Source organism: Teleopsis dalmanni, chromosome 2 (genome assembly GCF_002237135.1).
Source record: "Teleopsis dalmanni isolate 2A chromosome 2, ASM223713v2, whole genome shotgun sequence".
Lineage (NCBI taxonomy): Eukaryota > Metazoa > Arthropoda > Insecta > Diptera > Diopsidae > Teleopsis > Teleopsis dalmanni.
This window is the reverse complement of record NC_051847.1, coordinates 43,388,797-43,404,943: the sequence shown is the minus strand read 5'-3', so window position 1 is coordinate 43,404,943 and position 16,147 is coordinate 43,388,797. Positions and strand designations below refer to the sequence as shown.

The 16,147-nt window shown below is 27.9% G+C and overlaps 1 protein-coding gene across 5 annotated transcripts; it reads right to left on the bottom strand.

Annotated features, from left to right (window-relative positions):
• Window positions 1-3,128: 3,128 nt before the first annotated feature.
• LOC119682960 (serine-rich adhesin for platelets-like) lies at window positions 3,129-15,514 on the bottom strand. Of its 5 annotated transcripts, XM_038096541.1 has the most exons (7): window positions 14,684-14,905; window positions 9,504-12,363; window positions 6,248-7,242; window positions 5,161-5,773; window positions 4,875-5,090; window positions 4,695-4,817; window positions 3,129-3,666 (listed from the first exon to the last, which is right to left on the bottom strand). In XM_038096541.1, exons 2-7 carry the CDS (start codon window positions 12,316-12,318, stop codon window positions 3,299-3,301), a joined length of 5,130 nt encoding a protein of 1,709 aa, XP_037952469.1. In that variant the 5' UTR covers window positions 12,319-12,363; window positions 14,684-14,905; the 3' UTR covers window positions 3,129-3,298. The 5 variants fall into 5 exon arrangements, with proteins under 5 accessions (XP_037952469.1, XP_037952468.1, XP_037952465.1 ...); XM_038096540.1 differs by lacking the exon at window positions 14,684-14,905 and adding an exon at window positions 15,388-15,514 and having other exon boundaries at window positions 4,695-5,090; XM_038096537.1 differs by having other exon boundaries at window positions 4,695-5,090.
• Between the last annotated feature and the right edge of the window lie 633 nt (window positions 15,515-16,147).

The following is a 16,147-nucleotide window of genomic DNA, read 5'->3' as shown; positions in this document are numbered from 1 at the left end:
AACATAATATTGTTTTTAAATTAATAAATTATTTTTTATTGCAAAACACATTAAATGTCGATATTAATATTATTAATTTTGTGTTATCAATTTATTGCATTTTTTGTTTTTAATTTTTGTTGTTTTTTTGTTGCTTTTTTTGTTGTTGTGAAAACTTTAACCCACATACGTACGAGTTTATAAGTATGCGTATTTTAACATTTTAGTATTAAATAACATTTCGAAGCAAAAGATATAATAAAACGTTTAAGCAATTCTTTTGTATATTTATTATTATTAATTTTTTGTTTTTGTTTTTGTATTTTCTTTTTTTTTGTTGTCAATAACATTAATACGAGGATGATTATGCCTATTTGTTAATGATTATTATTTGTATTTTCTAATTATTTGCCTGTGTTTTTCATTAAAATTTTTACGTCAATGCTTTTTACTGTAATTTATAAACAAAATATATAAATATTTATAAATGCAAATTTAATTTCAAAAAATTGTAAATTGCAGCTAAACTATATTTTAAATGAAATTTAAAACTTAAATTTACAATCTCATTATAACATTATTAGAGCGTGATATTGCACCGCGATCATAATAGATCTTTTCTATCTTATTTGAAATGTATAGTAAGTAAGAATTATAAACAGAATGCGTTAACATTAATTGTATTGAAAAGTTCAAATATTTACATATATATATTTGATTCTAAATATATTGAACTTTTTAGAAACTATGGAGTATGGTACCGGCAAATATATTAGCTGCGTACTGGACCATACTAATAATTCTTCTCTAATAACTGCAATATTTTTGTGGTTCTTTACTTTTCATTACTTCACTCGATTGAGCTTAAAATTTTGCTAAATGCAATAGTTTACAGAATGATTTTTTATTAAAAAAACTAAATTTACTTCTAAATGTTAGGAAATTGTGTATATAAACTAGAAATTCGACTAAGTGCATTTCAATACACATTATAGTAATAAATAGTAAGCGAATTATTATTAGAAGGTGAACTTTGACAAAAAATTAGCTCAGAAACCAAAACAGTTTACATAGGTCACACATTTTGACAGTAAGTCTACACTATTATAACAGTTAGTTGAGAGGGTTATTATAACATTAATATCTAACAAGATATCAAAATTTTAGGGAATGGTAGGGTTTTAGGCATATAAGCCTGACATTAAAGAGGTCTCGATATATAACTTTATAACTTGAGACATTGAGCAAACAATATATATATATTTATATATCTATATAATATATATATATATATATTGAAAAATTATAATTTGTTAAGTTTTATAGCAACACTATTGGGGTTTAACTACATTATTTTTTTAGTTTTTAAAACTTTAAACTTTATATTCTTACTCATGTAGAACATTAACTGTTACTTTTAATACAACTTTTGTTTTTAATATTTTTCTGGCACTGCATATTTTATATTACTTCATACCGTTGCTTATCATTATATATAATATATATGATGTATAAACAAAACACTTTTATACTACAAATTTGTTATGGTAATATGGTTAAAAATTTTTCCACTTAAAGCCAGATTACAATTATAACATTAAAACTATAAATAAAAGCAAAATTGAGTTATATATACGGTCTGCTCAACGTTTTAAGTGTGCAATAAATTTTAGTTTAACTTGTACGTTTTCAAATGGCAAAATCAACTTCAAAATAAATATACATTATATACACAAGATTTAACTAATTACATTTTAAATAGCATATATGTTTCACATATAAAAAACAATATTTAAAAAATTTTGAAATGAAAAACTCACAGATATGTTTATAATAAGAAATGACTAATTGAAGTTACTAACTTATAAAGTTAATTATGTTATAAACATAATGATAATGTAAATCAAGAAAAAAAATTAAAATTGTTAAGTTATATTTTTATTAAATAGTTATATAGGGATTTATGTATTTATATTCAATTTATTTTTTTTTTTTTTTTGAATAGAAATTTTTAATTATAGCAGCACAAAGCAAAAGTTAAAAAATAATTTACAATTCCTGTAAGCATTTAAAAATGTTTTAATTTTAAATTTTATAATTCCATTATCCACTCTCTTTAATAGACTGCAGCAACAATAATCAATGTTATATGAAGCAGTTAACAAGTGAACATGATGCCAAAATTTATATCTTAAAACTATATATTGAATTCTCTTCGGTTTCTTTTTTTTTTGTATTATTATTGGCAGACAAAAAGTTTAACTTATTATTAATATTAATTTCACTATAAGACACTTATTTAGGATTTAAAACAATTTTTTAAAATAACATATATGTAAGTATTGTTAAAATATAAATACTGTCTCAAAAAAATAATTAAAGTTGTAAAACCAAATGTGTTTTAAAAATCTATTTTATTAAATCTTTCATGTATGTATATTAGACTAATTTGTTATTTATTTCATATTATAAAATAAAACAATAATAATATAATCAAATAATTTTTATTGTTCCTATTTATATTTAAAACCCTGGCCCAGTTTAGCCTGCGATACATACGTGAAAACTTATAAACAAGTTGCCACTGAATCAATATTTAATAACAAATGGACAGACATAGTTTGTGAGAAAATTTTATAAACCTTATGATGTTATAATTTTTCAATTCCAATTTATGTAACAATTTAATTTGTATAGGCAATTATTGCCTAAGAACCTTCTTTTTTGTTTTACTTTTAATTTTTAATATTTTTAAATTTAATTGCATATTGTAAATTATTTTTTTCTTTTTTGAATGTTGTATATATATATATGAATTATGCTCTACTTAAAATCGCTTAATTTTATTTTAATTTCATTAATAAGCTACTTTAAACTTTCAAGTTAATGCTAATTTTACGATATTAGTTTAAAATCATTTTTTCATTGTTTAACTAATTTTAGTTCTTCGGAACAGACCGTATATTAGTGAGATCTTCATCTTAACATAAAACAAAAAAAAAATTATATATATAAATTAAAAGCTGACAAAAAGCACACAAAGTCTTACATAAAACATTTATATACATATTTATATATAAATAACTATTACAAGTTATTAAGCGAAGTCATATAAAATTAATACAAATTAAATGAGAAAATCTGTATATATATATATATATTTACATATATATATAAATTAAAATATATTGAGTGTTTAATGTTCCTAATTCTAGAATGGCAGTGTTAACATAATACATTTTTATGTACTAGAGTACTGCCGTGTTTCGATGGTATCTAATTCTAAAAACATACGATTAACAATAATAGATGGTTTTTGCTACATTTGCTTGCTTGTTAATTTGAGTGATTTGTTTAAAGTTTTATCCAACGTTGACGTTTGAAGCGTATTTCGTTGATTTTGACTCATATAAATCTCCTTAGTATTGTTGGTATGCACTGCAGTATCGCTTGCACTACTAACAGCACCACTGTTTGCAATTTTATTTTGTTCAAATTTTTCATTTGCACATTTAAGCATATTTTTGGTAGATTTTATGAGATCGGCTGTTAAATTATTATCAGTAGTAGCAACATTGTTTATATTGTTCGGATTCGTTGCATTTGTTAAAGAAGATGCACTCAAGTTTGGCATATATTTAAGCGAATTGAAATTATTCCCATCATTGGAAGAAATTTGACAATTACCTAAAAATTAAAACAAAAATTTATTATTATTTTATAATTTTACAAAAATTTATTATTCTAAAAAAAGAAAGATTTAATATAAAAAATTTGAAATAATAAAATGTATAACGATTTAAATACGATGACTATAAATGTATTAGACAAATGATTTGATTCTAAGCATATATCTTTCGTTACTATTTCAAGAAAAAACTAATAATAAGCTAATAAAATTAAATAAAAGAATAAAATTAAGTAATACAATGAAATTAAAAAAATAATAATATTAAATAAAATGATAAAATTAAATAAACTAATTAAATTTAAAAAAAATAATAACATTAAATAAAAAAATGAAACTAAATAAAATTTAAAAAAAATAATAACATTAAATAAAATAATGATACTAAGTAAAATAAGGCAAAGTAATAACATTAAGTAAAATAAAAAAATTAAATTTAAAAATTAATGATAAAACTAAATAATAAATAATAAAATTAAATAAAATTAAATGAAATAAAATAATAAAATATAATAAAATTAAGTACTTATTAAAATTTAAAAATAATATATAAAATGATAAAATTAAATAAAATAATAAAATCAAATTAAATTAAATAAAATAATAAAATTAAATAAAATAATAAAATTAAATAAAATAATAAAATTAAATAAAATAATAAAATTAAATAAAATAATAAATCTAAGTGAAATAATAAAATTAATAAATAGATAGCCTTTCCAAAAGTTCCTTTCTTCTTTTTTTGCAAAAGGAATATTTAAAAATTGCCTTAAAACAGTTTTGTCCTAAATGTGTTTAAGAACTATATGAGAAATCCCGTACATTCCTTAAATAAGTTTTTTCCAGAGTATGACTTTAAGATATACATGAAAATTCCAAAAACGAGGGAAATTCGATGAAAGATATCAAGGATAAATATGTTTATCTACTTCACATTATAATAAACACCAAAATATATTAAACAATATAAACTAAATTAATGATTAAATAATAGCAAAAGCAAAAACAAAAAAATATTGAAACTTACTACCACATCTGTTCGAATTCTTTGTTAAAAAGGATGACATTGCTGATACAATTAAAGAATTTGAACTTTGTGCTGGAGCAGAAGCAGCTACATTTTCTGAGGGTGCAGATAAATCTGTAGTAGCTGTAATGGTTTTAATATTAAGATTCGTAGATATACGATTAGTTTTATTGCCATTACTTGTTGGTAATGTTTCCCATAATGGATCGACTAACTTTTGACCACTCAAAGTTGTCGACGAAATGGAAGCCGAACTTGCTGAAGATGTTGTGCCTTTATTTCCTGCTGTCGAAGTCACTGTATGACAATCGCCGCCCGCACCATTGCTACCAATATCAGCAACAGACGAAGCAGCTGATGAAGTAACTGCACTACTTGCTACTGCATTATTACTACCTATGAAATTAAAATTTTTTATAAACAATGTAGAAGCAAAAAATATTAATTTTATTTTTTTATTATTTACCAGAAACAGGAGTTTGGGCGTCACTTGTGCTACCACCCATACCATTATTACCACTGCTACCGCTACCATTTGCATTACTTGGTGGCCGTGGCAAACGCCTGCGCAACCATGGATGTTTAAGTGCCTCAGCTGGAGTTAATCTTTTATCTGGATCCCATTCTAAACAGCCACGTATGAAATTCAAGAATAATGGATCCTTACAGCCATCTAAAGCTTTAGAAAGACTTTTGGAACAAGGCGGTCCACGTGGTTTGCCACGACGTGATTGGCCTCCAATCAACACAACAACACCATCTGCCATTGTGCGTACCGTACAATAACGCGGATAACCTTTGGGATTAAAGAACGCTTTTGCACGCTTAGCATTTGCTAACAGTGTTTTACTTGGCATGTCCAATACTTCAATAATACAAGCCAATTGATCTCCTTCATTTTCACCAGGAAATAATGCATGACCAGTCAATAGTTCAGCTAATATACAACCCAATGACCACATATCAATTGCTCTACCATATTTTGCACCCAAAATAACTTCTGGCGCACGATAAAATCTAGATTGTATATATGTGTAAACACGTTGACTTTCATAACAAGATGAACCAAAGTCTATGACCTAAATTAGAAAAAATTTGTTATTATTATTATATATTTATTATTATTATGTATTATCTTTTTAAATATTTATGTCAAATTGAGACAAGTAAAATTAAATCAGTTTAAAATACTTGGAGTCTGTCAGATCATTTTATATTATTTCTGATATATATACGATTAAATATCAAACATTTAATACGTACATTTGATATAACAGCGACAAAAACTTCAGCATAATATGAGTATATAACTGAAGATTGGCAGTAAGAAATTAATATTAATGGACGAAGATTGTTTGGTAGGTATAAGTCTTTAATGGACTGTCAAAGCAAGACAGAATAAGAGATTGAAATCAATCTTAATAACAAAAGATAACGAAGTGTCGCTCACCCCACCCCACCTCAAACCGTTAACAACAATAACATACCGTTAGAACTACTTAAACAAAAGCTGTTAGAAAACTGTTATAAAGTAACTGTTATAATTAGCTCACCTTGATGCCTGAGCGTCCTTGTTGTTTTAGCAGAACATTTTCAGGCTTCATATCACAATGTATTATCTCATTTTTATAAAGGGCATCCAAGCATTGCAACAATGAATGAGCAAATTTTCGTACTAACTGTAAGCTAAATCCTTTAAAACCGTTTTTCTTGATTAATTCATATAAATTAATGTTAAGCAATTCGAATGTTATGCACATATGATTTCGAAATGTAAAATAATCGTACATGTGAATAATGTTCATAGTATTGTATTTGTCTTGACGTCGCAGGTGATGTAATATTCGAATTTCTTCTTGTGCTTGACGATGGAAACGTTTCTCGTTACGCACCATTTTTAAGGCAACATGTTCGTGAGTTTTGTGATCATAAGCTTTGACAACTTGTCCAAAACTGCCTTTACCAATTATTTTCAACATTTCATAACGATAAGCAACATGATCATGTGGTATATGTATGTAAGCGCCCTGCTCATTATCATAATCTGAATTATTTGGACCAAAAATACCAGGACGTTTTTTTGCATTAGCTCCAATGAAATAAATTTGTGGATATCCAAGTATTTCTGTACGTTCATATGGTGTTAATTTATGCATATAGAGTATCATAACCTGTTGTGGTGAAACAACTAATGCTTTTGGTTTCTCTTGCAATGCACACTTCTGTTGGCCTGACATAATGATTTGTTCATGAAATGGATACGTTTCTGTGGAGAGTGTATTTGGCATTGGCACTAAAGCACCAATATTTGAATGTGATATTTCAGATGTTTGTTTCAATGGAGATGCTGTTGCATTCGATGATTTTCGAGTACTTAAAATATTTACTGCAGTCGTTGTTGGTGTTCCTGAAGTGCATGGTACTAACATTCCCGATACTGATGAAATGCTTGCTTTATTATTCGATGAAGATGATGAACCATTTGTACCTAAAGTTGTAATAGCAGATGCTTTTATGCTACTCACAGACATATTCGGCAGTGATAATGCTGAAATTAAAAAGTAATTATAAACATTTTTAATATATTTCATTAAAAATCAATATTTAATATTAATATTATTCAATATATATTATATATACTTATCCAAGAATTTAGTAAATAAAAAATATAAAAATAAAAATTTTTAATGTGTACAATATATAATATACGTCAATAATATTACTTTAGTTTATACATGATTTATAATAAAAAATATCATACTTGAATATATTATAATAACATCAATAATAACTAATAATACATAAATTATTTAAAATAAGCATAAATGCGCTCTATACTACACAACGAGGAGAACCAATACTTATATTACTATTGTTAACGGTTATTGCTTTATTCTATATTTGAATAATTGGCAAGAAAATATTTATAAAATATAAAATACAGTGTATCTTCAATAATCCGAAACTTCCGTAAATAGCATTCTATCGTGATCCGAACAAAATTTGAAATTGCAAAATATACATTATGTTCCTTATAATTCGAAACAATCATTGGATTCATTAATCTAGATGTTATGAACATCTCTACTTTACAGTGTAGAAATATATATCGCTAATATATATTAGCGAAGTTCTACTATACCCAGTTCTTTTCACTTAAATCAAACTCTAAGGGAATTTAAATAAAATTCGTTATAAGGCAAAGTTTGTTTTAAGCAAAGCTTGTTTGAAACAATAATTGGTTTGAAATTACCTAATAGATACAAAATTTTAATTTAAGCTGTTATTAAACATCAAAAACTCAGTTGCTGAAATATTAAATTAAAATAAAATTAAAGTAATTTAAGTTCATACAGAGAGCTACTGCTTCAAAGTGTTCTTTGTTCCCAACATTATGATACTTGAGCAACCCAAGTATAGTATATTTGAAGTCAATCGAAATACATTTGTATCGAAACCCTTAAGTATTCAGAGAAATTTGAGCTACGCGAAGAGCAATTCTGCTTTAAGCTTTTATCAAATAACAAAAAATTAATTAATAAGATTTCAAAGTAACATTAAAATAATTTAAGTTAATTCGCAGCACAATAACTAGTGCTTGAGGTGCTCTATTTTCCCTACATTTGAATATTCGGGCGGCCTGATTATACTTGAAATCCAACATTTGGATCGAAACCTTCAAATATTCGAAGAAATATTCGAGATGTATATATTTAAACACATTGCACCTACTCTAACAACAATAAATTCTAAAATCCTATCTCTAATTACATATTACAAATTTTAATTTTTCCTATACATAGTATAAAATAAAATAAGTACACCTTATATTACGCACCTCACTTAGATCAATGGGTTAAATTTCATTGGAGTGAATGTTGGGTGGTTTATTAAGAAAGCAGTTCAACTTTATCAGATTAATTAAAAGAAAGGTGCGGTTTTTGCTTCAAGCTATTGAATATTAATTAATAACTGAACGGTCAGCTCTTTTTAGGCGCGAAGTAGAGGATAGATGTGCGAGATTTCTTACTAAGAGATTAACATGTTCTGCGAGCCTTTTATTGTATTTTTTTCTTATTAGATAAAATTAGATAAAAATTAGGTAAATTAGGTGTTACCATTGTGAAAATTTTTTATGATGTTTAATAAATAAATAAATAAATTTGAAAACTTTTAACCCAAAATAATAAGCAAGTGCAATAAGGAAATAAATAAATGTTTACATAAGAGCAATAAGTAATAAATATATATTTACATAAGTGCAATGCAAAAAATCCGTAGAAAATTTCAATTTACTTTACCTCAATTTACTCAAACTCACACACGGCCTATATAATATATTATTATTATATATATTAACGATGACAGTTGTTAGAATAATTTTAAACTTAAATAGAAATTTTGTCAACTATAAGTTGCTGCCTTTTTTCTTAAAAATTTTTAAAATAATTATGATTTTCGATCCCTATTTAATAGTCTTAAATACTATATATATTATAAAGTGTTAGAACATTTTCGAAAAGATAGCTGTGTACGAGTAGAAGCATTTTCGAACATCAAAGTATTGAAATTTTTGCACAGCTCGAATAATATTTGAAGGTAACTAAGTTAAATAAAAATTATTTTAAGATCTGTAATTAGATCTGTTAGAATGTATTAGAGCATTTTCGATCGAAAGGACAGCTGTGCACGAGCACTAGCATTTTCGAACATCAAGGTATTGAAATCTTTTCATAGCTCAAATAATATTTGAAGTTCTACAATTAACTAAAAATTATTTTAAGATCTTTACTTATCCATAATATATACCTTGTTCGTGTTTTATGGTTGCATTACCAGCTTTACTAGCATGGAGCGAGAGTAGATCAGTGCATTGAGAATTTCTTTTTGAGTCGTTGTACGTTATATTAGATTCATTAGCTAATGTGGCTACAACATGTCTATTGTGTGCTATTTGTGCATCATTAAGTACTTGTTCCCTGCCTGCGCCAGTACTGGCACTTGATGATGATATTGTCGGTGAATGAATTGTTGTAGACACACAAGCTATATCACTGCTCAGTGAAGAGCGTTGCAATTGATGTACGTGATGATGGTTATTTGAGTGATGAATTTGTTGTTGAGTCTGTGTGCCAACCATTGCTGAATTTGAGTTATTATTATAAATTAATTTTGTATCGTTTTGTATTGTTTGTATGGAAATATTCTTTCTAGTGGTACCGCTATGATTCTTATGATTATTATTTAGAATATTTACATTCGATTGTAATGAGAAATTATTATTGTTACAAGCTGAGCCGTTGCTCGTTGTTGTTGTTGCTGTTGTTTTTGTTATACTTTCAGTTAATACGTTTGTTTGGTAACTAATTGGCTCGGTTAACAGATTTGTTGTAGTGGGTTTTGTTGATAATGCTTCTATTACCGATTTATTCGATATATTTTTGATTTGAGTTGAATTTGGATTATCACCTAAGTATAAACTATCTGATAAGTATTTTGTTAATTTTGTTTCAGCTGCACTATCATCTACTAATTCAGTATCATAACGTAAGCATTCAACGGAATTAGTGCGCTGCCCAAGCATAAGTGTGGGTATGGTATGAGTTTCTAAACTATTTGAACTTGATGAAGATGTAATGGACGTGCTCGATTGCTGTTGCTGTGGTTGTGTTTGATTTTTCTTCAACATAGGCATCATTACCTTTACATGCTGATCACTACAAAGTGCTGTTGTATTACTTTCTGAGGATGTCAATGTTGCAGGTTTTGTTATTTTCACGGTTGCCGTTGGAATGGGAGCACTATATGTGGTTTTTATATAACTAAATGGTATATATTCATGACGTTCTTGTTCTGGCGCTAAGTAATTATATTGTGATTGTTCTTGGATAGAACTCTCGAACAGCGTATTATAGGAAACATTAAATGGTGCTACAATTGAACTATCCTCGCTACCATCTACAGCTGTGGTAAATCGCTCACTATTTGCAGTAGACGCTGTGGACAGAGTTGATTCGCAGCTACCGCTATGTAGTTCTTGTTGACGTTCTAAACGTGCACCCGTATGTAACAGCAACTGTCGTGATACAGAACTTTTGGTTGCTATATCTGTTTCAGATTTGACATCACTTAAACAAAGAAGCTCAAGATCCTCTTCATCATCGTCGAATGAGTGTTGCCGTGCTAAGAATGATAAATTTGTGCCGACACTCTGTGAGGCAGTAAATGAACTTTGTGCTGTCAAAGGTGGTCTTGTACTACTACTCTTGGTGCGATAAAGTTGTGTTTTTATATTCTGTTGCGGATTTTGGTGTTGATAAGGATAGTTTTTGTTTAATAATACTGCTGCGCCTTGCTTTTGTGGAGTTGTAAGTGCAGCTAGTAGTATCGGTGCTGAGGTCAAATAACTTGGCAAAGAACTTTGTTGCTGTAGTTCACGATAGCTATTTGCTGTTGTTGTATCAAATCCACTCGCGTCTGTAGTAGCTGCTTTCTGTTGCTGCAACCAGTAATTATTCGAAGTTTCTATATAATCCTTATAGGTTGAGAAATGCGATAAATCAGGTATTGGTTCCTCTCTTGTAACGTCTTCTTCCAGCGAACGTGTGGCTACTTTTTTAGGCTTATGATAATAAATATTGGACTTATCATTCAACTGGGGAAATTCTATAGGCACACCATCATTGGATGTGCCAGCATAACTATAAAATGGAAATGAATGCTGATATTGGCTGCGCAAATCTGTAGCAGTGTTTAGACTACTATTATGTGGCCAACACTGTGTTCTCAGACGTCTCTTAAACTGATTATACAAAGCCGGTTTTTGTTCATCCGCAGTTTTTTGCTCTAAACTATCAACTTTATTGAAATCCTTATTATTAGCTATACGCTTCGCTGTTGCTGACACATCAAATAACGAACGAGTTACTAGTAAACCACGGTGTTTCTGCGCTTGTTGATTGGTGCTTGGTTCCAAATCATCTAAGTTCAATTCCTGATACAGTTCCGCTGGTGGTGGTGTGCCTGAAATTCGACCAGTTTTTTGAGATTTATGTGGATAATAAAGTTCTTGTTGTTGAAAATAAGCATAATTTGGACGTCGGTTCGTTAATAAAGAACTCGATGCTGGACTTACGGATTTAGTTATAAAACTTGTAGCACAGGTTGTGTTAACTGTCGTTATAGTCGTATCCTTTTTACTAGCTGATAATTGCTGATTTACTGCACTTGATTTTGCTAACGAAAAAACCGTTGCAGCTGGTATTATAAACTCTTTTGTTGTTTGAGTTTTTGCTACATCAGTTTTAGTTGTGCCCTCTCCATTTGCAGCTGCTTCCGTACCACTATTACTACTCGGAATATTACCATAAAAATTTCTACGACCGCATATGCCACTTAAAAGATTGAAACGCAATAAATTGGTAAAAATACGATTGTTTTGTTGTTTCGTTTCCTCTTCAGTGCTGTAGAGTATGTCCTTCGGATATATCTGACTTGATACCTGAGCTGTTGCAGTCGTTGTTAATAAGCTTGTTTGTGGTTTTCCGTTCTTCTTAGTTTCAGACGGTGTTTCCTCATCAGACGAATATATACTTTTCGAAGTGGTGTTTATACTATTGTTCATTGGTTTTTACAACGCAACACGTTGCAAACTTAAAATATTTAATATCTAGAAATAAGAAATAAAATTAATTAATACTTTGTTTAAAATGCTTATGTTTAGATTGAAAAATTATGATATTTTTGATTTCAAATTATGTTTATTTTATTATAAGAATATAACAGTTTAATTCATACATCTAGATAAGCTAAAATATTTAGAAATTTCGGCAAGATAGATGAAGTGAAACGAGATTTTCTGTTTCAGTGATTAACCTATTGGATCACTTATATCGTTTTCTGCACTCAACCAGGATCAAGGCAGAAAAACCTAACAACTTCAATGGGGCGGGTCCAAAGATCAATAGAACTTAAGTTAGTGTGTGCATTGAGATAGGAAAATAGATGAGGGACAACGAAAAAGTTGAAACTACAATTAGGTTACACGTTGTTAATTGACGCATTTATGTGTGACAGGTAACTATTTAGCTATATGCAGATTTAAATTGACAAGACAGTACAAGACAGATGCCTATAAGAACTTTGTTCCATTACAACCGTAGTCTCTAAAAGGATGCTGCATCATTATGGAGGGCTGTTTTCCTTTATATATTTATATTTGACCTTACTGATTATGAAGTGATCAACGAATATTGATGGGATGGCACTACTAAGCATTATACTATTAAGGTGTCCATCTCGGAAGTGACACGCAAAAAGATATTGCCTGGATAGTAATTTGGTTTACCCTTGTAATTATTATTCATGATTAATGTTTATTAAATAGACTTTCACTCTGCTTTTATGTCACCTCTTGTCTACTAACAATAATAGTTACATACATTTAATGTTCATTAATAGCACAATATGTGAGTACTTCCGTAAGCAACTAGGGAACAAAATTGGTTAGATTTTTATAAAATTATAGATTCAAATATATTCACTACCATTTGGTTTGTAGTTTATATATGGTGGTTTTAAAAATTAACCTTCATCTGCGCTTTAAATATGAATACACATCCCGGTAACACTTTAGTCTATAAGTACTATTCAATTTTCCTACAAGGGAATCACTCTGGGCTAGTTTATCAAATAGACTCTTTTACCTTTGAACTTTAAAAAATAAAGTCACTTTGTGATGCCTTTTATCTAGCATCAGGAATAGCAACATATATTGAATACCCATAAATGGCCCAATATCGGAGAAGCTGGGAGACAACAAAGGTTTTAATAACAATGTAGATTCGCATATATTCACTACTAAGAATGTACTCCAAATATAGATACATGTATAACGCTCGATAACGCTCATCTGTCTTTTTTGGACTATTAAGGACTATTGAAATTTCCTCTATGGAAATCATATAGTAATGGTTACACTCTTACACTGAATGTGTATAAATGACCCAATCTATGGGTACTATAGTTTCTTAATGGAAAACAAGTGGTTAGATTTAAATAAAAATAATTTTCCGGTAATTAATGCAATTAGTTTTATTTTAATTTTTTACTTCATTATTTTTTTTATACTTTTTATAAAATTCAGTATTAACTGCAGTTGTTCCGACTCTTAACTTCCTGAATAGCGAAACCACACACACACACACACTCACACGTATCATGGCTTGTACAACACACATTTAATTAAGCCCAATCAAACACTCTATGCGTTTTACAATATTTACACAATTTATTCATTTATATTTACTGAAATTTTACAATTGATTTTAATTTGTTTTAATCAATGTAAAATCAGATGTTAAATTGCAATTCGATTTTCCACGACGACAACCGATCGCCTTGTGTCACAGCACTGTGTCTGCTTGCCAAAAATCACGGCAGTCTCCTTTGATATTGTGAGTCAGCATATGTGTACGTAAAATACTCATAAAAAAGAAACACTTAACAGTACAAAAAGGCAACAAACCTTAGCTTATTACAATAACAACAACACTGCAACGGTACCGCACAGTTTGTGGTACTAAGTATGTCAAGTCTTTTGTCAGTTGTGACATAATGAAAAGTTTAGGTACATTTTCAACTTCATCTGATCTCTACTCGAACACTTTTACACGTTTCTGTTTCTGTTTCTGAGTTCAAGCACAGAAATTAGGACAAAGGAAAATATGTACAAATGAAGATGCTATATGTTGTCGCCCCCAACAGTTGGGGATAAAGGAACTAAATAGAGAAATAGTAAGAGAGAAAGAGTAAAATGTGTAATCGTCTTTTCAACTATTAAAATTATTATTAGTTTTCATTTCATTATTAACTATTGGTATTATTAAGTATATTTATTTAAATTTATTATATTCATTTTGCACTATTGATTTGTAGATGTTTTTTGTTTTTTTTGTTTTAAATAATTTAATTAAGAAAATAATTCTTACACTAAGCGGCTGCTACGTCTCGTTTTAGTAATGTAATAATTGTAATACATTTTAGAACTTAAATTATAATTAAATCAATATTTAAAAAGTTACGGATTTAATGTTTATTTATTTATTTCTTTTTTTTTTTGTAATAATTTGCACTTTTAAAGTTTTATACAGATTTTTACAAATAATCGCCTCTTTTTTCCTGCCTACCAACAGCAACTAAAAATTGACACAAATTTATAGCACACGGCGAAAAGTGTAGCCAACTACTTGAAATTTTTTTAAAGATGGCAAAATCAATACAAGTGCATATATATATTTAAAAGCAATTACATGTAAATAAATGATTGTCAAGCAAGTACAATAAAAAAAATTTAATTAATATACATAAAATATATAAAAAATGATATATGTATAATATATTTTATGTTAATTTAAAATAAAAAAATTATTTACGAACAGATTAAGAAAAATGATCTTAATTTCGTTGAAACGTAGGCTGAAATTAGGGGACATTTCAAATGTAACTATTTGTAAAATAAATTTTTAGCAAAAGATAAAGTTGAGATAACGAAAAAAGGAAATTTTTTTTAAAATAAATGTTAGTGACAGTTGTTTTTAAAAAAAACCGCGAAATATTTTAAAAGTAGTGCAAATTTTTAAAGAACTGTAACTTTTATTAATTTAAAATAAAGAGAAAATAGTAATTCACATACCAGAAATCTACTAAAGCCAATAAAACTATTGAATTTTCCACATACAAATGATGTTTGGATCGTGTAATTTTTAACATTCGATTTGTGTACAAAAAACGTATGATTCTTTAATTTGGGAAAGTATGAACAGTTTCGAAATTAACTTAATTTAATTTTTACAAAATTAAAGAAATTTGGCTGTTTGAACATAATATTATATTAATGAGGAAACGTTCACATTATAATGAGCTCATTTCTGCAGCTGATAGAACTTTTATACACTTATAAATTTCACTTAATAATATATAACACAAAAAAATTAAATATATTTTAAAACATATTTCCGGTTTCATTAAAATCAACTGTCACTGACATTTATTTTAAAAAAATGTCACTTTTTCGTTATCTCAACTATATCTTTTGCTTAAAATTTATCTTACGCATATTTGTTTTTGAAATTTTTCTTAATATCCTTAATTTCGTTCTAACCTTGAAACTGAATTTTGTATTGAAAAAACAATTTAATTTCACTAAAGGGAAGATAAAATTAAGATTTTTGCGAAATTAAGGTGTGTTCGTACTTAGTATAAATTAATAAGTGATTATATGAGAGAGTGTGAATGTATTATTACTCACATCAACCTTTTCTAAAGCAGAATATTGTATATTTCGAATTCGCCGCAGTTTCTATTTTTGTTTGACATATGGATGGGCTGCTTATACCAGGTGTACATTTATGTTGTTGTTATGAACGAGCCTTTATTTCTTTTTGTTTGTTTGT

Coding starts and splice junctions, on each gene's coding strand:
- LOC119682960 (XM_038096540.1), bottom strand. CDS start 12,318: ATGAACAATAGTATAAACACCACTTCGAAAAGTATATATTCGTCTGAT. Junction 7,243..9,503: donor AACCATAAAACACGAACAAG/GTATATATTATG, acceptor TTTTAATTTCAG/CATTATCACTGCCGAATATG. Junction 5,774..6,247: donor AAGGACGCTCAGGCATCAAG/GTGAGCTAATTA, acceptor TTTCTAATTTAG/GTCATAGACTTTGGTTCATC.